Here is a 22,877-nt window from a genome sequence, read left to right on the forward strand (position 1 = left end):
TTTATCAGAAAAAACTACTCCATTTAGGAAGCAATGAATTAATTGCTCAATCCTTCATTTAAATCTTACCTTCAAACAGAGAGAAGAAATGTACTGGGATATACTCCTATTCTGTAATAAGAAGACTCCTGTTTTCCTAAACACCCATCTACTCCAAAATGGAGAGCACCTAATTTCATCACCATGTTTGCCAGAAAAATCCTGGCAAAGAATCTAGTTGTCAGAATCCCGTAGTCAAATGTAACTCCTTTAAGGGGAACAAATATATTGGGCTGTGCCTGATGAAGTAAAACAGTGAGCGGAGGGCTCAATAAAATAATGTGCTACAAAACAGTATCTTTTAAGATCTTACCCTCTCTAACTCCAGGCTTTTGGAATTCAGTTGTTGGGTCATAATGTCTTTGCCTGAATCAAGCTTAATGCAAAGTTCTCTGAGAGACGACAAATCATTCAACACTGCTGCTTTTGCATCTTCCTGATGTCTCAGCTCTTCTTCTAATCTGGACATGGCTTTGGCCATTGATGAGATCTGAGATTCATAAGCATGGTGTGCATTTATGTGCTGAAAGTAGAAAAAGAAACTGGTAAAAAGTTAAAATAACCCAATAATTTTAAAAGCTTGAGTCTGTGCAGCCATGACCCCCCTTTATGGAAACATAAGAGTCAATTTTTGCATATTTTAACATACTCTCAGGAAGCTGTCTGCTATTTAAAGATGGCCTATTTAATGCTTAACCAAATGAATTGTATGTACTTATTAATCACAGTACCTAAGTACCTCATGTATATATTTGGAAGATGCAAAGATGAAAATTATTGTTTTAGGGTGAACAAGAGGGATCTTTGAAGTTAGGTTAAATTTTATCTTTATAAATTGTTACAACACCCTTACAAGAAAAAGTAACATATATACTTCTCACTTCTCAGATGTCTTTAAATTTTAAATTTCAAAATGGAGTTTGCTTTAAAACGAAATACCTGAAGTTGTATTTAAATTTAATTCAACCTAACAGTAATACACAACTTTATAAGGTTTTAGTAACTGAAATTATAAAGTTTGAAATACTGATATAGATCTTTTTCTAGAATAGTCCACATTTTAAGTTTCTCAATTTAAATTGAGTGATAAATACAAATTGATATAAACTCTACTCTAGACTTTAATAAGAATTCCATACTTGAAAAATAAAATTATTTTAATAGCTACTAAGAAAAGAAACTGACATTAAAAATCTAACTGTGCTGTGAAGATTTAATAAATTCCAGTAATTGGAGAAAAGTAAATATTTGGATTTTCCAAGTTAATGAATTTAAAATCAAAGTTCCCCAAAATGAAATATAAATATGTAAAAGTCAGTTTTATATACCACATAAAAACATGAACAATGACATAGAACAAAAAAATTAAAGAATAGCTTCTTCTGAGCATTTTTCTGAAGGTTGAAAAGCTTTCCTTCAGTTATTATAGTCTTAATAGAAAAACTCAGAGAGACAGGGTAGTTCCTAGCCCTGCTGTCACCAATCACTGTAAATTACTGGGTGGTTTAAAACAACGGAAATTTCTTGTCACAATTCAGAAGGTTATGAGTCTGAAATCTAGCCGTTAGCAGAGCTGGCAGCTTCTGCAGGTTCTGAGAGAGAATCTACTCCATGCCTCCCTCCCAACTGCTGGTGGCCGCCAGCAGTCCTTAGTGTTCTTGCCTTGTGGACACTTCGCTCCAGTCTCTGCCTCTGTCTTCATCTGGTGTTTTCCCTTATATCTTCTGCTCCGGATTTCTCTTACAAAGGTCACCAGTCACTGGATTATGGCCTGCCCTAGCCCAGTATGATCTCATCTTACCCTGATCATACGTGCAAAAACCCTATTTCTAAATAAGGTCATATTCACAGGTGCTGGGGTATAGGATTTCAACATAACTTAAGGCCCCTCATTCTTTTTTTTTTTTTTTTTTTTAAAGACTTTATTTATTTATTTGACAGGCAGAGATCACAAGTAGGCAGAGGCAGGCAGGGAGAGAGGGGAAAGCAGGCTCCCTGCGGAGCAGAGAGCCCGATGTGGGGATCGATCCCAGGACCCTGGGAATCATGACCTGAGCCAAACCTGAGCCGAAGGCAGAGGCTTAACCCGCTGAGCCACCCAGGTGCCCCAAGGCCCCTCATTCTATCCACCCTTTATCTCCCCCAAGTTCTTGTCCTTCCTTTGTGCAAAATACATTCACTCCATCCCAACACTCCAGCAACAATTCTAAGTCCAAAGTCTCATTTAAGCATTATCTAAATCAGATATGGGTAAGATTCTGGGTATGGTCCACCCAGGCACCAAACTACTCTCCCTCCTGAGATCTGTGACACTAGTAAACAAGTTACTTGCTTCCAAAGACAATAGCGAAACAGAGACTAGACATGCCTACCGTGAATGGGAGAAAATGGAATGAAAGGGTTACTAGTTCAAAGTAAGTTTGCAACCAAGCAAGGGAAATTCCATTCGGTTTTAAGGCCTAAGAATAATTATCTGTGCCCAGTGGTCTTCTGGGCCTGCTAGAGTGGCCCCACCTTTTTGACCCTCAGCTATAGCCCCATCCTCTTGGCCCTCAGGGTCAGCGGCCCTGCACTCTGGAGCCAAGGAGGTAACATCCCCTGGGGCTGTGGTGACAATCGCAGTACCACCAGCCTTGAGCTGCTCTTGGCAGCCAGGCTGGTCCTGAGCTGCCTCCAGAGACATTCTTCATTTTTCTCCAGGGAGAACACATATTTGTAGCTAAGTAACTCTACCAGCCTATTTTCTGCTGGGTAGGATCCCAGATGTTCAACAGCCTTCCTTCATTTCACCTTGTTTCTGTCCCCGTCAGTACAAGCTGGCGGTATTTCTACTGAGATGACTGACTGGCTACATGAGTCACATACCTAATCTGTTCACAAAGAGACTGTGGAGCCACACTTGGTCCTGTCTCCAAAGCACACTGTCTGGATAGGCTATGAATTTTCCAAATCATCAAGACCTGGTTCCTTTTCCCCCTGAATTTTAAGTCCAGTATACTTAACATTCAGTGTTTTATTAGTTTCAGATGTACAATATAGTAACCCAACACTTCTGTATATCACTCAGTGCTCATCATGGTAAGTGTACTCTAAATCCCCTTCACCTGTTTCACAGCACCCCCCCACCTCCCCTCTGGTGACCATCAGTTTGTTCTCTAGAGTTAAGAGTCTGTTTCTTGGTTTGTCTCTTTTGTCTTTGTTCATTTGTTTTATTTTTTAAATTCCACATTTGAGTGAAATCATATGGTATTTTTCTTCCTCATTTTGCTTAGCATTATACCCTTTAGAACCATCCATGTTGTTGTAAACAGCAAGAATGAAAAGATTCGTTCTTTTTTATGGTTGAGTAATATTTCATTGTGTGTGTGTGTTATATATACAATGTGTATATCTGCTTCTCCCCTGCTTGTGCTCACTCTCTCAAAAAAAAAAAAAAAAGTCTAAAAAAAAAAAAAAGTTCTACTTTCCTCCCAAGAGTAGACCATAATTAATTAAGCCAAATTCTCTGCCATTTTATAACAAGGATCACCTTTCTTTCAGTGTCCAATAACATGATCTCATCTATGATCTCACTAGAAGAAACATTAAGATTTCTGGAAAAATTCTGTTCTTGAAAATTTATGTATTTTGTAAATGACAGAAGTTGTGTCAATAGCTTGTCTTTCTTTTTTCTGAGCCCTTACTAGAATCCCCTCTACCATGAATCTTTCTACCAACAAGTTTTTCAAAGCAATCTGGGCTTTTCTGATCAAGCACCTCAAAATTCCTTTGGCCTATATCCATTACCAAATTCCAAAGCCACTTTCATATTTTTATGTTTGTTATAGTTTTCCTTAAGGAAAAAAGTATGGCAATTCCTGAAAAAAATCAAACATAAAAATTACCATGATTCAGCAATTCGACTGCCAGGTATATCCTAAAGAACTGAAAGCAAGGACTTGACTTTACTTTACTGTACATTCATGTTCAAGGCAGCATCATTCCTGGCGGCCACAGAGGAAAACAAATGAAACGTCCAATGACAGATGAATGGATAAAGAAAATGTGAGGTATATACACAATGGCATATTATTTAGCCTTAAAAAGAAATGAAATTTGGATACATGCTACAACATACGTGAACCTTGAGGTTAACTGAACCTTAAGTCTAAGTGAAATAAGCCAGTCGCAGAAAGACAAATACTGTATGATTCCACTTATATGAGGTACAAAGAGAAGCCAGATTCATAGAGAAAGAAAGGAGGATGCTTGCCAGGGGCTGAGATGGGGAGGGAGGGTAGGGTGGGGGGTAGGGGCTGAGGTGGGGCATAAGGAATGGGGAGTTAGTGCTTAATGGGTACAGAGTTTCAGTCAGGGAAGATGAAAAAGTTCTGGAGATGGTCATGACAGTTGCCTAACAATGTGAATGTACTAATTGCCAAAGAACTGTACTCTTAAAACCGGTTAAGATGGTAAATTTGTTGTTATGCATATTTTACTACAATTTAAAAAAAAGTAATGGGGCTCCTACACAAATGATCAGAATTGATAAAAGATTATATTGAACTTAATCAATGCTTAAATTTCACTTCATTAAAGTATCTTCGAATGTTATTGTTTTACTAAATAATGTCATCACAAGATAAATGAATATATTACCTCCTGAATTTCTTTTTCTAATAGCTCCACCCTTTCTCGAAGGTGTCTCCTCTCTGTGTCAATAGAAAGAAGTTCCAGTCGAACTGAGCTGCTTTCTCCCTCAGCTTGATGGGCTTTGACCTCCCAGTCTTCAGCACGGTTATGAAGCATCTGAAATCTATCTAACAAATCTTGATTTTCTTTTTCCTGGTTTTAAGCACAATTAAATGATTTCTAAATTAGTAACTGTCACCCACTGGAATACTCATATCATAAACATATACAGACATTGGGATTTTTGTTTTAATTAGGAAGCGTACACTATTAGCATACTACATTAAGATCTGTGGGGAAATAGAAAAATACAGTAGGCAAGGTCTCCACTCTCATATCTTAATATCTAAGAGAGGAGACAGAAAAAATAAATATACAAATGAGGAGACAGAATAAATACACATGAAAATATTTTTTAGGTATCAGTTTTAAATCCAACCTAAATGTTTTTTTCACCTTAGAAGCCATTAAGCTCTCCCATCGTGACACTTCAGTTATGTAATTATGAACTCTACTCTTCATTTCTTCTTTTTCTTGCACTGCTGCTTCCAATTCCAGTGAGATTTCCTATAAATCAGAAAATTGAAGACAGATAAATCTACAATGAATGTGGCACCTAATGAGTTCTATTTCTATTCAAATAGCTCCTTTAGAATTTGGGGAATAAGAGTAGGAAAAAGGAAAACAGTTTCTAAGAGTTATTTTCATATGTTTTTCCTGACCTCGATTTTTTAACCAAATATTACCATCCATCTTCCATAGTAGGCTTGATCATGTATCTGGCATTTATATTATGGAGCTAGCTATGCTCAAGGATTGACATTTTTTAAAATTCATATATAGGCAATACGCTGTATACTAAATACTAAAAGTAATTTTTAAAAAATTTAAAATATTTAAAAAAGGAAAATTATTCATCTTCTTGGTATAATCCTTTAATAAACCAGCACAAACAAAACCAATACTTTTCAGTATCTGTCATTCTAAAATATTCATTTATTACTTATACGTTTATCTCTAAGTTGCTGGCAGGAAGTATGAAAAGTTAAAATCTATCATGGGTCTTTAAAACACAGCACTTCGCTGAGCACTTCGCTGAGAGTGATGCTGGGAGTGAGGCTGACAATGGTATCTGCCACAGAGAATACCATGCTCTCAGCTTTAGGATTCCCTGTAACAAAGACCAAAAGGGTAAGGAGACCACAGCTGCATCAATTAGACACCCTGTGATACACAGCAGCATTCTAAACCACATTTTTAAATACTCTCATAAATTCCATTCTCCTCAAAGATTTATTTATGTTGCTGATATTTATATCATTAAATTTTATTTTATTTATTTACTTATTTAATCGAAGATTTTATTTATTTATTTGACAGAGAGAAAGACAGCGAGAGAACACAAGCAGTGGGAGTGGGAGAGGGAGAAGCGGGAGAGGGAGAAGCAGGCTTCCCCCTGAGCAGGGAGCGGGTACGGGGCATGACAGAAGCCCAAGGCAGACGCTTAACCACCGAGCCACCCAGGCACCCTATATCATTAAATTTGAAAAAACATTTAGAGCTTTAAAATTTAGCAAAGAATGAATATGCTGTAAAACTCTCAAAGTTTATGCACTGTGCTCATACCTGGTTTTCTCTTGCCATTGTAGTCAGATCATCTTGTAATCTTCTGTTTTCCTTAAAAGACATTTCTTTAGATTTTCCGACCTCATCGAGTTCTTTGTGAACCGCATCAAGCTGGCGCCGGAGGCTGCTTATTTCTCGGTCCCGATGAGTCAACGTTTCCTTTAGCTGGCTGTTAACACGAGGGATGTGGAAATAATAAAGAAAGTTTCTTGGAAAACTGTAAATCGTTTAAAAGAAAACTGTTGTACTCTGAATTAAGTATACTAAGAATACAAGACACTATACTGCATTAAGACACTGATAAATTAGGTAAAGCAGATATTTTAGATCCCTACCAATCATTATTTAGAAACAGTCATAAAATAAATTTATAATTCCAAAGTCAAGTAAAAATAGAGGACTTTCTTTTTTTTTTCTTTTTAAATAGAAGGCTTTCAAATATTAGGAGCAAAACAAAATAGAGTGAATTGGCAAATATTATCTAATATTTAAGTCCCCACTACTATTTAATGTGTAAGGTATATAAAATAATCATTAGTGACTTTTGCCTTAAGTAGAGATGACACATAAAATGTAAATTCTGTAACTGTTCAAGATAGGTTTTGATGTAGAATAAATTCCAGCTTTGCGCAGTGGCAGTATCGTAGCCAATGAGGTTTATCCGAGGCGTGATTATTGCTAATTGATGTAGAATAAATTCCAGACTGGCTACTAAAGTAAAAAACTTTTAATGATTAGGGTCTGAACAGAGTAAGTATAGTAGAAATAAAGAACAAATAGGTACATAAAAGAATAATGAATCAGACACTGACTGTTGAGATGATGTTGATGGAGGAAGGGAGAAAATCCAAGAGGATGGCATGTTCAAGTAATAGACTTAGATGCTGTCACCGGCAAAAATGAACAAGGAAATTTTCCTATCGTCAAACTGCTACTTAAAGACAAAAGCTGCACTTACTGAAAATTTCTAAAAAAAGCTGGATGCCATTTCATTGATTACTTACTCCATAGAAGATTCATACTCTGAGACTGTCTTCTTCATCTGAGCAATAGCTTTTTCCTATAGAAATTATGAAAATATAGGATTCTAAAACACTCATATAAAAATGTCTTTACTTGAATTTATATAATTTATCACATTTATGTAAATTATGCTATAAAAGGAAGCTTCAAAGTAAATATTTCTATGTCCCAACTGTACTTCACATATTGGCATGTTTCTACCCACTCGAAGAACCTCAATTGTTTTCTTGAGTTTGCTATAATCATATCTGATAAAATTACATTCTCTAGATAGGATTTTTTTTTTTTGATTTATTTATTTATTTATTTGGCAGACAGAGATCACAAGTGGGCAGAGAGGCAGACAGAGAGAGAGAGAGAGATGGGGAAGCACGCTCCCTGGTGAGCAGAGAGCCAGACATGGGGTTCGATCCCAGGGCCCTGGGATCATGACCTGAGCTGAAGGCAGAGACTTTAAGCCACTGAGCCACCCAGGCACCCCTATAAATAGAATTTTTTTTGAGAGAGAAAGTGCATGCACCCAGAGAGCTGGGGAGCAGGGGCAGAGGGAGAAAAACAGTATCAAGCAGGGTCCATAACCAGTGTGGAGCCCGACACAGGGCTCAATCTCACAACACTGAGATCATGACCTAACCCAAAATCAAGAGTCCAATGCTTAACTGACTGAACCACTTGGGTGTCCCTATAAATAGAATTTTTGCAGATCCAAATTATTGGCATCAAATAAAATTTAAGCCTATTAGTAGCTATGGCTCTGGGTCTTAGGAACTTGTACATGGGAGGTAAGAACTGTGTATTTGAGAGAATGAAATTGTTTCTGTTGAGATGCCAGATAAAGGTATTTAATGGTCACATACTTTGTTAACCAAGTTTTCTTGCAAGTTTGCAATCTTTTCTGTCTTCTCATCTACAGTCTCCTGAAGAAAGTCTTTTTCTTTATCAATAACACCAATGGTCTTTTTCATTACATGAGCCTCTTCACTCTGCGAAGTCATCTGAAGGTGTAGTTTACCTATGAATAGAGAGAAATGTTTGTTAGACGAAGTAAATTAGGTTTAGCAATAGCAAAATTTAGGGGCGTCTGGGTGGCTCAGTCGGTTAAGCATCGGCCTTCGGCTTAGGTCATGATCCCAAGGTCCTGGGATTGAACCCCTGCATCAGGCTCCCTGCTCAGTGGGTCGTTTGCTTCTCCCGCTGTCTGCAGCTCCGTCTGCTTGTGCTCTCTGTCAAATAAATAAAATCTTAAAAAAAAAAAAAAAAGACAAAATTTAAAAACATTTACCTATTTTTTCCTCCAGTACGTTAATTTGTGTTTGGGCTGATTCAAGTTCACCTCTTTTCTTGGAGAGCCGGTGCTGACAATCATCAAGTGACTGCTGTAGCTGCTCATTTACCATCCTAAAGAACCAGTGGACAAAAACAAACGGCATTATCTCTGGCAGAAAAAATTTATTTTTTTTTTTAAAGATTTTTATTTATTTGACAGATAGAGATCACAAATAGGCAGAGAGGCAGGCAGAGAGAGAGGGGGAATCAGGCTCCCTGCTGAGCAGAAAGCCCAATGCTGGGCTCAATCCCAGGACCCTGGGACCATGACCCGAGCCGAAGGCAGAGGTTTTAACCCACTGAGCCACCCAGGCGCCCCAGAAATAATTTTTTTAAAAATGAGAGATCTTAAAGTATATTCTTATTTTTAAAGTTCATTTCTTATTTTAAAGCTCTTCCACTTTAATCAATGGTATTATATTAATTATTATTTCTTGCTGTCACCATTCTTCTCCAAAATGGTTCCATTTCCTAAAAATAATATAGTCTATAAATCAAATTAATTGTATACTCTTTTCTAGTGGTTTCTTGGTAGTTTTAAAGTCCTCTTCAGTTTCCTAATATTAACACTTCCCTTATAAAATCTATTTTCAACAGTGGAGGCAAAGGTATAGTCATTTTTACAGTATTGCCAGGCACTTCCAAGGATTATCCATAAATCCTAACACGGGAGCTTTTAATTTTACTTTCTATTTTGACTTTTTGGTAGGTAGTCAATTAGAGGTCACAGTTAACAGGCAAAGTGGACATTATTGCAGTGCAATGAATATTTAAAAGTAAAGACTGATTTCAGGGAACAAAAGAAAGAACATTACAGAAGAAATACAGACAATTTCAGAGGAATGACTTACTCATCAGTGAGATTATTTTTCAGAAGTTACAAGAATCTGCTCTCCTGTCATCTAGTTCCGGGATGTTTTTAACTCTGACCTTGAGTTCTCAACCCTGCCCAGAGGGAAAGAAGTGGTTCTCACCTCAGGCTATTTATTTATTTGTTTATTGGGAACTCCCACATGTTCCTTTTTAGAGGATAAGACAGGGAAGTAACTACCTAGGGTGGCTCAGTTTAGGACTGCTTAATGGGCAGGAGTTTTGGATTTCTGAAGCCATAAGTAAGATGGGACATCTGGATAGAAATGAAGTTTCACTGGCAATACCGAGGTATTCTGAAAAGACGAAAGACATGACTCTGCGCTGACAGCAAGTGAATAATGGCCCAGAGGCAGGGAGGAAGGTTAAACTGAGACTGTCTTCTTCCGGGTTGCACAAACAGAATCAAGTCAAAAGGACTCTAGGTTCAAGAAATTTTATTGCAAAAAATTATCTCTGAGGTCCAGGTGACTGCAGTGTACTTCAGCTGTTCCTGAAAGCTGTAGCTTTTGCACTGAGGGTTATAACCACAGGCAGCAGAAAAAGAAGAAAGCTAATATTCATTGTATTGATACTTTATAAACATTAGCTCTTTCATTCCTAGAACAATTCCATAATTAGAAATATCATCCACATTTTATAGACACAAATAACTAATAACTTGTCCAAGGTGACAAAGCTATTAAAACAAAGAAGTAAGTCCAGGTAGGCCAACCTGATATCAACATTATTCTACCAAACGACATTGCCTTCTACGAAGAATTCAGGGAGACCAATACCTTCTATCTGGAAGGGGAAATGTCTGTTCAAAAATGGAATGGCCCAGAGTCCTATGAAAGACACCAAGTGGTTGGCCGTATTTGAAGTCCTAAGTAGAAATGTGAAGATGTCTTCACATTTAAGGTTCGTAAGGAAGGTTAATTCCTAATAAAAGTAGGATAGATACAGGAAGGCAGGCTAACATCTTGATCGTACACAAAGTAGGCCCACGGTGAGTCCTAAAAATAGCTTTACTTTTTCATACTCTAGTGTAGATTGGAAGGAAACAATAGAGATTCTATAACTAATCCTAGAAATAACTTTTCTCATAGAAATACTGCTAAGAAAAAGGTCTGCTTGGGGCACCTGGGTGGCTCAGTGAGTTAAGCCTCTGCCTTTGGCTCAGGTTGTGATCCCAGGGTTTTGGGATCTCTGCTCAGCAGGGAGTCTGCTTCCTCCTCTCTCTCTCTCTGCCTCTCTGTCTACTTGAGATCTCTGTCTGTCAAATAAATGAATAAAATCTTAAAAAAAAAAAAGTCTGCTTAATGAAAGAACTGAGGTATAAAGTTCATAAGCACAAATAGTTGAGTGACTATCATATTATTTGTTCATCATGGTATTTGGAAAGGAAAATTTGAGAACTATATTGTTAGGAGAAATGAACCAATTCCTTAGCTTTGAAAGTGTCATGAACACAGGAAAGGGAGTGATGACTTACCACAAGACAGTGAAGCAGTACAACTTAAAATTGAAGTTCTAGTTCTCTACTTACCAGCCATGTGGCTGGATAGGACCATCTCACTGAGCTTCAAATTCCTTCATTATACTACATTGCATAGAGGTCACATACAGGTATACATGATTTCACTTTAGGGGGCAAAAGTAATTACTTCCCTTCATGATGAAACATATTTTAAAGACAGCATCTTAGAGAGTCCTTACTCATAAGTATTCAAGTTCTAAAATGGAGCTGAAGCTCCATCTAACAGGGGTAGTTTGGACTTTTAATGGTGCATTAGAGGAAAGAGAAACAATAATGATATCCCTGTTTGTTTTTTTTAATTTGTGTAATATTTACCAATTTAACCATCTGTAAATGTACATCCGTGGCATTAAATACATTCACAATCCTGTATACCCATCACTACTCTCTATCCAAAAGTTCTTCATTATCACCAATATAAACTCTGTACCCAGTTAACAATAACTCAACCTTTTCCTCTCTTCCCATTCCCTGGTAACCTCTAAACAACTTCCTGTCTCTCTGAATCAGACTACACTAGACACCTCACATAAGTAAAATCATACAATATTTGTTGTTTTGTATTTGGCTTACTGCACTTAGTATGATGTGTTCACGGTTAATCTATGTTGTAGCAAGTGTCAGAATATCCTTTCTCTTTATGGCTGATGCAGTGTATGTATATATCACAATTTGTTTATCTATCTGTTAATGGACATTTGGGCTGTTTCTTTCTTTTGGCTATTGTGAATAGTGCTGCTATGAACATGTGTGTACATACACTGGTCTCTTTTTAATTCTTTCAGGTATATACCTAAAATTGCTGGGTCATATGGTGAGCCTGTGTTTAGCTTTTTGAAGACCTGATAGATTTTTTTCCGCAGTGGCTGAACTATTTTACATTTGCACCAGCAATATGAAAGTTCTAGTTTCTCTACATCCTTGCCAACACTTGTATTTTCTTCCTCATTTATAGCTATGCTAGGGGATGTGAAGTGGTACCTCACTGTGGTTTTGATTTGGATTTTCCTAAAGAGCATCTTTTCATATGCTTGCTGGTCCTTTATGTACCTTCTTTGGAGAAGTGCCTATTTGAGCCCTTTGTCCATTTATTTTTATTTTTTAAAATTAATTATTTATTTGACAGGGAGAGAGAGAGAGAGAGAGTGAGTGTGTGCGCGAGAGACAGCGCACACATAGGGGGAGCTGCAGGCAGAGGGAGAGGGAGAAGCAGGCTCCCCACCAAGCAGAGAGCAGGATGTGGGGTTCTCATGACCTGAGCCGAAGGCAGATGATTAACTAATGACTGAGTTACCTAGGAACCCCAGGTCATTTGCCCATTTAAAAAAGACTGGTTGTGGCTTTTTGTTCAGTTATAAGAGTTCTTTATACATTCTGAACACTAGACCCTTATCAGAGATAAGATTTGAAAATATTTTCTCCCATTCTGCAAGTTGTTACTTTTTTGGTAAGGTCCTTTGATGCACAAAGTTTTTATTTTGTTGGAAGTCTGATTTACCTACTTTTTCTTTTGTTGCTCATTCTTATTGGTGTCCCATCTAAGAATCCATTGCCAAACCCAGAGTCAAAAAGATTTATTCCTGTTTTTTTCTAAGAGGTTTATGGTTTTGGCTCTTCTATTTAGGTCACTAATCCACTTTGAGTTTATTTTTTATAATTACTGTGAGGCATGGGTCCAGTTTCATTCTTTTGCATGTGGATATCCAGCTATTCTAGCACCATTTATTGATGAACTATTCTTTCTCTATTGAATGCTCCTGGCACCCTTGTTGAAATCAGTTGGCCAGAGATACATGAATTTATTTCTGGACTTTCAGTTCTATTCATTCGGGCCATCTCTATGTCTACCTTTATGCCAGTTACCACACTGTTTTGAATACTGTAAGCTTTTTTTTTTTTTTTTTTAAGGATTTTATCTGTTTGACAGAGAGAGACAGCGAGAGCGAGCGAGCATACAAGCAGAGGGAAAGTCAGGTAGAGGGAGACAGAGAAGCAGACCTTCTGTTGATCAAGGAGCCCAACACGGGGCTTGATCCCCGGCTCCTGGGATCATGACCTGAGCCAAACGCAGATACTTAAATCAGCTGAACTACTCAGGCGCCCTGCTTTTTTTCTACCTGATACACAATATTATATCAGTTCCAAGTATACAACATTGTGATTTGACATTTTATACATTACAAAATGACCACAATAGGTCTAGTTACCACCTGTCACCAAAGTTATTATAATATTACTGATCATATCCCTTCTGCTCTACTTTACATTCCTGTGATTTATTGCTCTTTCTCTGTTGGCCTTTTGTCACTTTGTATGAGAGCCACTAGGTCCATCCATGTCGTCACAAAATGACAAAATCTCATTCTTTTTCATGGTAATATTCCATTGTGTATGTATATACCATATCTTTTTTTTTTTAAACTGTATTTTCTTTATCCACTTATCTATCCATGGACACTTGGGTTGCTTCCCTATCTTGGTTATTGTAAATAATATTGCAATAAACATAAGAATGAATATATCTTTTTGAATTAGTGCTTTAGTTTCCTTTGGGATCATATGGTATTTATTTTTAATTTTTTGAGAATCCACCATACTGTTTTCCACAGTGGCTGCACCAATTTACATACCTACCAAACAGTGCATGAGAATTCTTTCTTCTCCACATCCGCATCAATACTTTTTGTCTTTTTGATTCTAGCCATTTTGACTAGCCTGAGGTGATATCTCACTGTGGTTTTGATTTACTTTTCCCTGATGATTAGTGATGTTGAGTATCTTTTCATTTGTTTTTTATATACCTTCTTTGGAAAAATGTCTATTCATGTCCTCTATTTTTTAATTGACTGTTTTTTTGGTGTTCAGTCGTATGAGTTATTAATATACTTTAGATACTAACTAACCCATTATGAGATATATGATTTGCAAATGTTTTTCCCATTCAGTATGCCACTTTTTCATTTGTTGATGGTTTCCTTTATTGTGCAAAAGCTTTTGTCTGATATAGTTTCAACTGTTTACTTTTGTTTTTATTGCCCTTGTCTCAGACAGATCCAAACAAAATATTGCTAACACCAATATCCAAGAGTTTCCTGCCTGTTTTAAGAGTTTTATGGTTTCAGGTCTTACATTTAGGTCTTTAATCCATTTTGAGTTTATTTTTTCATATATGGTATAGGAAAGTGGTTCAGTTTCCCCAACACCATTTATTGAAGAGACTATCTTTCCTCCATTATATATTCTGACTTCCTTTGCCATAGATTAATGGACCAAAGAAGTGTGGATTTAGGGGCACCTGGGTGGCTCAGTGGGTTAATTCTCTGCCTTTGGCTCAGGTCATGATCTCAGTGTCCTGTCATGATCTCAGTGTCCTGGCATCGAGCCCCGCATCGGGCTCTCTGCTCAGCAGGGAGCTTGCTTCCCCCTCTCTCTGCCTGCCTCTCTGCCTACTTGTGATTCTGTCTGTCAAATACACAAATAAAATCTTAAGGGAAAAAAAAAAAAAGTGTGGATTTATTTCCAGGCTTTCTTATTTTGTTCCATTGATCTGTGTGTTTTTGTGCCAGTACCATACTGTTTTGATTACTAGAGCTTTGTAGTCTAGTTTAAAAAAATGTTAGCATGATACCACCAGCTTTGTTCTTTCTCAAAATTGCTTTAACTACTTGGGGGCTTTGTGGTTCTGTACAAATTTTAAGATTATTCTTTCTACTTCTGTAAAAAAGTGCTTGTGGTAATTTGATTAGAATGCACTGAATCTGTACATTGATTTGGGTAGTATGAACACTTTAACAATATTCTTCAAATCTGTGAACACTGTATCTTTCTCCTTATTCTGTCATCCAATTTCCTTCAAAGTCTTATAATTTTCAGAGTATATGTCTTTTACCTCCTTGGTTAAATTTATTACTAGGTATTTTATTCTTTTGGATGCAACCATAAAAGGAATTATTTTCTTAATATTACCTTCTGCTTGTTTGGTATTAGTGTACAGTAACCCAACAGATTTCTATATATTTTGTATCCTGCAATATTACTAAATTCATTTCTTTGTTTAATAGTTTTTTGGTTTCTTTGGGGTTTTCTATATATAGCATTATTTCATCTGAAAATAGTGAATATTTCTTCCTTACCAATCTGGATGCCTTTTATTAGTCTTTTTTGTCTGTTGAGTCTGTATGAGGAGGCGAGCTCAAGATTCTCCTACTCTGCCATACAGTTGGGATCTCTTCTTTATTTCAGTTGTCTCCCAAGAGTTTATGTTTATGGCCCACCACTAACTGAGATAGGTTGGCTACTATTACGTATCATGTTTTGGTGAGCCAGAGAGAGGAAAAGGGATCAGCACTGGCTTTTCTTTACCTTTCCACAAAACGATGATGGTTCGAATATGGTAACCCTAATTTCCCTTAGCCCTTCCAAGTCCATCTCCATGAGCTCACTGTCCTCACTTGAGGCTCTGGTTCCTCTTCCTGTCTTTGTAGAAAAAATGTCAGCATGCCAGAAGACGCTTCTTAGGCATTCAAAGGAGTCTGTGAACCTTCTTTCCCATATCTAAAATGTTCTTAGTTCCGTTAACAGATAAAAACTTCTCAAGGGAGACCAGTTATGTTTGGTTGTCTAAATATACCTAAATCTTACTATAACAACTGAAACTCATTACCATAATATTAACTTCAACTAGAGTTGTCACGGCCCTTTCCAAGAAAGTCTGCTAATGCATTTACTTGATCCTGGATAAGTATATAACCTTCTAGCTTTGAAAAAAGTACAAAAAGATAACTAAAGACTAAGGTAAATTGAAAACAGTCTGAGGGTACTTTCAGCCATAAGAATCTAAACATTTAGAGCCTCACTGCTTGCAACTCCAAGGATTAAGGCTATTTACTATGGAGTTGATTGAGAAAAGTCAGTTGTCTAACTGGGTTGGAAACTATTCTCAAGCAGGGTTTGGCAAAACTACAGCCTGCTACCTGTTTCTGTAAGGCCCAAGAGGTAAGATTCTTACATGTTTACATGACTGAAAAAATTTCAACAGAAGACTGATATTTTGTGACATATGAAAATTACATGAAGTTCAAATTTCAGTATCCATAAAGTTGTATGGACCACAGCTACACTGCTCCATTTATAAATTGCCTATAGCTGCTTTTGTGCTACAAAGGCAGAATTGAGTAGATGAGGCAGGGACTGGGTGGTGTGTATAATTTGAAATACTGACTCTGTTCCTTTACAGAAAAGGTTAACCGACCCTAGCTCCAGAGGATGGCTAACATGCTCTGAGGGACTAAGACCATTTTCCCTGGGTAGAGCAAAGTTGCTTTATAGCACTATGGAGTTTTGAATTGGGGCATTAAATGCCAGATCTCATTAAATGCTAAAATTCAAAGAAGACAAGTCATTTGTTTAACGTTAATAGGGGTCTTTTTTTTTTTTTTTTAATAGGGGTCTTAAAGGAGGGATTTTTGTATTACATCCTCAGATGCTATATTTGAAAAATTAGAGACTGTGCTTGATATGGAAAAGACTGTTCAGTGGCATTGAAATTGCTTAAAGATGCCTGACTCAGGATGGGAAAGACAAAATGGGTTACCAGGTGGATGAAAAGGAACATATGCCTCATCTATCTGAGTGTCAGCTTCTTCTTCTTCTTTTTTAAGATTTTATTTGACACACACAGAGAGAAAGCACACAAGCAGGGAGAGAGGGAGAGGCTCCCCACTGAGCAGGGAGCCCCATGTAGGGCTGGATCCCAGAAACTCGAGACCAGGCAGATGCTTAACTGAGCCACCCAAGAGACCCTGAGTATCAGCTTCTTAAATGTCTCCATGTTAAGGGTAAGATAACTTTATGTGATTAAAGGGGCAGCAAGGTCTCTACTAATGACATCGACAGCGGCATGAGGTTTGGGTAATGTGCTTTGCTTCCACAGAGTGCTTCGTATCATGGTTTGTATTGGGTTTAGCTTTGGATTGGACCTGAAGGCTAGAGCTCATGGTTCTACTAGGAGAATGATACGGAGAATGTGACTGACAAAACTTTCCTCAGAGATAAGTTTTTCTGTCAGAGCGAAATAAAGTTATGGAACCATGCAATTTCCCCAGGTTGTACAAGGGAGAAGTGAAGTCTTCACAATCCCTTCCTATAACACAGTGCTGGTGAGGGAAGTGGCACATTGAGCTCACAAAAGAAAAGGACATTGTTGTAACAAAAAAATGTGAAAGGAGCTGTAGGATAGGTGATCCAAGAAAGGGCACTGAAAGCTCTCCTTTTAAGACTGAGAATGGCCTCCTGTGAAGAAAGGAAGAGAGTTGTGGCTACAGTCTGAAGGAAAAAGCAAAATGGATTAAATGCAAAACTAGTCAGGTCAGCACAGTAGGGAAATAGGTAGACTAGTAATTCTGGGTGACAGAATTATACCACAGTATCTATACTCTGGAGCTGAATATAGATATGAACCAGAAGAGAGTCTGGTCCCATTCAGCTAGCTTTCCAGAGGATGCATGTAGCACTCACCAAAAAAAAAAAAGTAAAAAAGCAGCTTTCACCTTAGTTCTTCCTAAAGTCTTACTTATCAAGACTTGTAGTCAGAGGAGCATACCCTATACTGAGTCCCTAAAATAGTTTTCCTTAATTAATCAGACACAATGAGCGCTTGATCTTATTTTATTAAATTTGTTTGATAATCATAGACCCCCTTATGAACAGGCTTTTCTTTTCTTAATTATTCCTTGGATTTTCAATCCCACTGTTTATTTTACTATATATTTTACAATTCTCAGTGCTTGTATATCAAGTCTGTGTCTTTTCTCTGATCATTTCTTTTTACTCTTCTGGGCTCTGAATTCTAGATGAATTTCTTGAGTTTGTTTTCTATTTTACTAACTCAGTTTTCGGAAATATCCATTCTACTGTTTACTAACACTTTCAGTTCTAATTTATCAATCCTTTTTTTTTTTATTTTTTTAAGCTTCTATTTGAGAGAGAGAGAGAGAGAATGTGCATGTGTGCACTGGAGTGAGAGGACATGAACAAGGGGGAGGGGCAGAGGGAGAGAGAGAAGTGGACTCCCTGCTCAACAGGGCTCGATCCTGGGAGCCTGGGATCATGACCTGAGCTGAATGCAGATGCTTAGCCAACTAAGCCACGGAAATGCCCCTACCAATCTTTCTACTTTTTTTTTTCAATCTTCTTTCTAATCATCATTACTACAATTCTTTCTGATCTCAAGTAGTTATTATTTCATGACTGATTTAGTTTCACATATGCAACGTCATGTTGGCATCTGAAAATCTTTTCATGATCCTTACTGCAAACATAACTTATTTATTTATTTTTTTAAAAGATACATAACTAAGTCAACCTTCTTTCTTCGTTACTTGACAAAGAGAACTTTTTTTTTTTTTTAATTTTATTTATTTGACAGAGATCACAAGTACGCAGAGAGGCAGGCAGAGAGAGAGAAGGGGGAAGCGGGCTCCCTGCCGAGCAGAGAGCCCGATGTGATGCGGGGCTCGATCCCAGGACCCTGAGATCATGACCTGAGCGTAAGGCAGAGGCTTTAACCCACTGAGCCACCCAGGCGCCCCTGCAAACATAGTTTATAGAGGAATATCTCCTCTGATCGTCAGTGATCTCCTTCTTCTGATCGTAAGCTACCCAGTCCAGAAAAAAACTGTTGACTTTTTGTTTCCTTTACTGTTTTGTAGTTTAAATTTACTAATAGCTAACCAACAACCCAGTCTCCTAAGGCAAACACATTCTGCATTACTGTATCTTTCTTTCATTCTCATACAAATCATCCAATCCTTTTGATTTTAGGAAGAAGTATTTCCTAAATCTAGCCTCTGTTCAAGTTCATTGTCACTGTTTCTAGTCCAGACACATGGTCTCCATGGTTTGCCATCAGTCTCTTAAGACTCCAAATCCATCTTCCAAATTTCTGCCCGAGTTCACTTTCTAAAAGCCATGCTAATAACATCACATCTTTGGTTAAAAATTTGTTTGTTCTCCATATTTATAAGGTAAAATCCAGACATTCTTGGTTATCAGACCATATTCTTCATAACCTGACTCTAACCTATAGCTGCAGCCTATTCTTCCATACTGACCTTCCTACCTTTCAGACTTATCACCTTTTTAGACTCTGCATATTATACTGATCTTACATTTTTTGAAAGAGGAAAGGACAATGATAAGCAAAGAATTCTGTAATTTCTCACAATCCTACAGTAGGGAGTACAAACAATCCGAAGTATCTAAGGGGAATTTTTGAAGGAAGTAGGTATAAAAACTTGCCTGCAATCATATCAGTCTGTGAGAGTCTTTGAAAATAGAGATACTCAACACCCACCCAGGTTTGCTCAGTGAATAAGAACCTCCTGAGATCTACCCTTAAATTCATACTTTCTAAAATCTCCACAGGTAAGTCTGCTGCAAGGCCAACCTTCACTGCTTAAAGATCCAGTCCAAAATGTCACCACTAAGAACCTAACATAGCCACCTATTTGCTCCCAGAAAAGAAATAACAAAACTTTCAATAAACTTACCTAAGCGAGTTCATCTCTGTCTTCCGATGGGATGAGTCACCAGCCACATGGCTAAGTTTTTGAGCTTGGAGTTTTGCTTTGTTCTCTAATGATTCTACTGTTTCTTTCAGTATTAACACTTTAGACTTTAAATCATGTTTTTCATCTTCAAGCTATAATTTAAATTTAAAAAATTAATAGATGTCTCAGTTTTGTCTTCCTTAAGTACTCTTTGATAATATTTCTAGAGAAAAACTAAGGAAATAAATTATATTTATTTAGCAATACTTTAAAAGTCATGAGTATACTTTAGGTTCTAGATGTCAGAATGGATATACACATTTATCTCTATTACTATCACTGAAATGAAAAAAAAAGATACAAAATTTTTTTAAAAAGCAAGAAAGGAAGAAAGGAATATACCCATAATGCAATGAAAAAAGGAAGGGAAACCATTAGCAAACACAGCAAACATTTTGAGGAATTTCTAAAAGACACTAAGTACACAGGACTAAATTGAAGAAAAATCAGAGCAGAAAATACTGTAACCCAAACAAAAAATGGGCAAGATTTAGATGAAGAAACTAAAATTTTCTTGAAAGACATAAAACACAACCTGATTTAATGTAAAGACAAAACATGTTTCTGAATGGAAACACGAATATTGGAAATGTATTAAAAGTTCCTGAAATAACCGTAAAGTCAATAAAATTTCAGTAAGAATCCTAACAGAACCTTTTTTAAATAAGGGAGGTGGCTTAGATTTCATTCTGAAGTTCATTTAGAAAAAAAGTTAAGAAAACAGGAAAAATTGTGGGGGATTTATGAAATATCAGAATAAATTACAAGCTACTATTAAACAGTGTGAATTTCACATGAATGAGCAAATACAAGTACACAGATGTAAATTTAGAAAAGGTAGCATTTTAAGGGAAGTGGGAAAAGAAAAAGCTCTTTAAAACAGAGTTGGGACAGCCACTCATTGAAGAAAAAATCAGTTAGATTTCTATTTTATTTTATACACAAAAATAAATTCTAAATGGAATAATGATCTATAGGCAAAACTCAAAACCAAGAAATATTTGTGTTAAATAGAAGTCTTCCAGTTAAAACTGTAGACTATACACATTTGATTCTCCCTCTCTTGAAATGACAGTAGAGGAATAGAAAGTTACACATAAGGACAGAGAACAAAATTTGGAATAGAAAGTAGAGGAATAGAAAGTTACACATAAGGACAGAGAACAAGAAAGAAAACAACCATGATTAAGTGATGTCAATAACTTGTGGAAGACAAAGAGTAGATGTAACAGTGACTCAGAGTGGAAGGATACAATCGAAAGCAAAGCTTCTGAACCTAGGAACTACTGATATTTGGGGCCAGATAATCCTTTGTTGTGGGGGGCTGACCTGTGCGTTGTGACCATAGGATGTTTAGCAGCATCCCAGTCTGTTGGGTAGGCAAGGCGCTCTATTAGTATTTCCAAGTATGAAAAGCACCTTTTCCCCTACTTGTGTCAACTGCAAATTCTCCAGGTATTGCCAGAACTGATCCCAGTTGAGGAACACTGATCTAAAGTGACCAGCAGATCAGCTGATCTGCCCTGAAGAAACTCAGTACATGAAGTCACCAAGTGGTGGGCTGGGGTCAGGAACAGAACAAGGAGACTGGCTGAAAATCTATAATGGGAGCATCACACCCCAGAGCGCTCCTACCTCTTTCTAGAAAGTTCTTTTGGAAGCCAAAAATATAACTAAATTTTAAAATGAATCAATAGAAGAGTTAGAAGATAAAGCTGAGGAAATCTCCCAGAAAGAACAAAAAGTCAAAGAGAAAATAAGGGAGAAAGGATAAGAACCTCAGATCTCTTTAGGAGGTCGAAAACCAACTAATAAAAGTTCCAGAGGGGCGCCTGGCTGGCTCAGTAGGTAGAGCATGTGACTCTTGATTTCAGAGTCATGAATTCAAGCTCCATGCTGAGTGTACAGCTTACTTAAAAAAAAAAAAGAGTCCCAGAGAGAGAAAAAATAGAATAGTACAATAAATTACACAAGAAATTGAAAACAAGAAGGAGAAAATTCTAAAAGTTTTCAGAAATAAAAATATGTACAAAGGACTAGGATACAGAATAGCATCAGACATCTCAAAGAAAGTTGAGACAATAGGAGACAGTATTCAAAATTTTTAGTGAAAATAATTTTCTAATCTAGATTTCCATATACCAAGCCAAATCATAAATCAATTATGAAATCTGAATAAAGACATTTTCAGACACGTAGTGTAAAAAAATCTCCTCCCATGCACTCTTTTCCAGGAAACTGCTGAAGAAGGCGCTATATCAGAATGAAGGAAAGAAAACATGAGGATAAATATAGGAGAGGAGGACAGAGAAATTCTTAAGAGGAAGACATAGTCCACAACTGAAAACAACAGAACTGATTTGTTTGAGCACATGGTAGAGATGTTGGAGCTTTTTTTTTAAAAAAGATTTTATTTATTTATTTATTTATTTATTTGACAGACAGAGATCACAAGTAGGCAAAGAGGCAGGCAGAGAGAGCCCAAATCGGGGCTCGATTACACGACCCTGGGGGATCATGACCTGAGCCGAAGGCAGAGGCTTTAACCCACTGAGCCACCCAGGCGCCCCTAGATGTTGGAGCTCTTGACAAAAATTAGCAGCAGGTTTAATGAAAATAGAAAAGTAACAAAAAATAAAATGAAACAAAACAAAAGCAATTATTAATTCCAGGAAAAAGATCTGTAAGAGAAAAGGCAAGAGTAGTACTATCCCATCTGGCTGACCCATGGGCCACTAGAAATCATAATAATATACAGTCACTACTAAGGTAAGTATAATATGCAGCAAAACTGTTTGAAGTAATGGCGGGAAGGAAAAGGGAAGAGTGCTAAGTTATCACCTAACATCACAGATATTCATTAAATAATCTTGAATCAATAAAGAAAGACAAGTAAGACTAAGCAGTTACAAGCACATTATTTAGAAACAGGGAGGTGAACACCAGGAGGAATTAGAATTGTAAGTAGTAGTTTTGGGGATAAAGAGGTGGGAAATGAAATTTTTTTAAAAAAGATTTTATTTATTTAATTTGACAGAGAGAGAGATCATGAGTAGGCAGAGCAGCAGGCAGAGAGAGAGGGGGAAGCAAGCTCCCTGCCGAGCAGAGAGCCCGATGAGGGACTCGATCCCAGGACCCTGAGATCATGACCTGAGCCGAAGGCAGAGGCGTAACCCACTGAGCCACCCAGG

At 37.2% G+C, this 22,877-nt stretch overlaps 1 protein-coding gene across 1 annotated transcript in view; it reads right to left on the reverse strand.

The window, feature by feature from the left end:
• Positions 1–22,877, reverse strand: part of LOC111148998 (centrosomal protein 135) — a 79,866-nt gene that overhangs the window by 13,789 nt on the left and 43,200 nt on the right. The window contains exons 15-22 of the mRNA XM_022505865.1: positions 19,627–19,778; positions 8,642–8,757; positions 8,217–8,371; positions 7,341–7,396; positions 6,337–6,505; positions 5,167–5,277; positions 4,678–4,863; positions 353–562 (exon numbers count right to left, since the gene is read on the reverse strand). Coding sequence (XP_022361573.1) covers positions 353–562; positions 4,678–4,863; positions 5,167–5,277; positions 6,337–6,505; positions 7,341–7,396; positions 8,217–8,371; positions 8,642–8,757; positions 19,627–19,778 — 1,155 coding nt within the window. The remainder of the gene's footprint in view (positions 1–352; positions 563–4,677; positions 4,864–5,166; positions 5,278–6,336; positions 6,506–7,340; positions 7,397–8,216; positions 8,372–8,641; positions 8,758–19,626; positions 19,779–22,877) is intronic.

This window comes from Enhydra lutris, unplaced genomic scaffold (genome assembly GCF_002288905.1).
Source record: "Enhydra lutris kenyoni isolate GAN:26980312 unplaced genomic scaffold, ASM228890v2 scaffoldscaffold21, whole genome shotgun sequence".
NCBI lineage: Eukaryota > Metazoa > Chordata > Mammalia > Carnivora > Mustelidae > Enhydra > Enhydra lutris.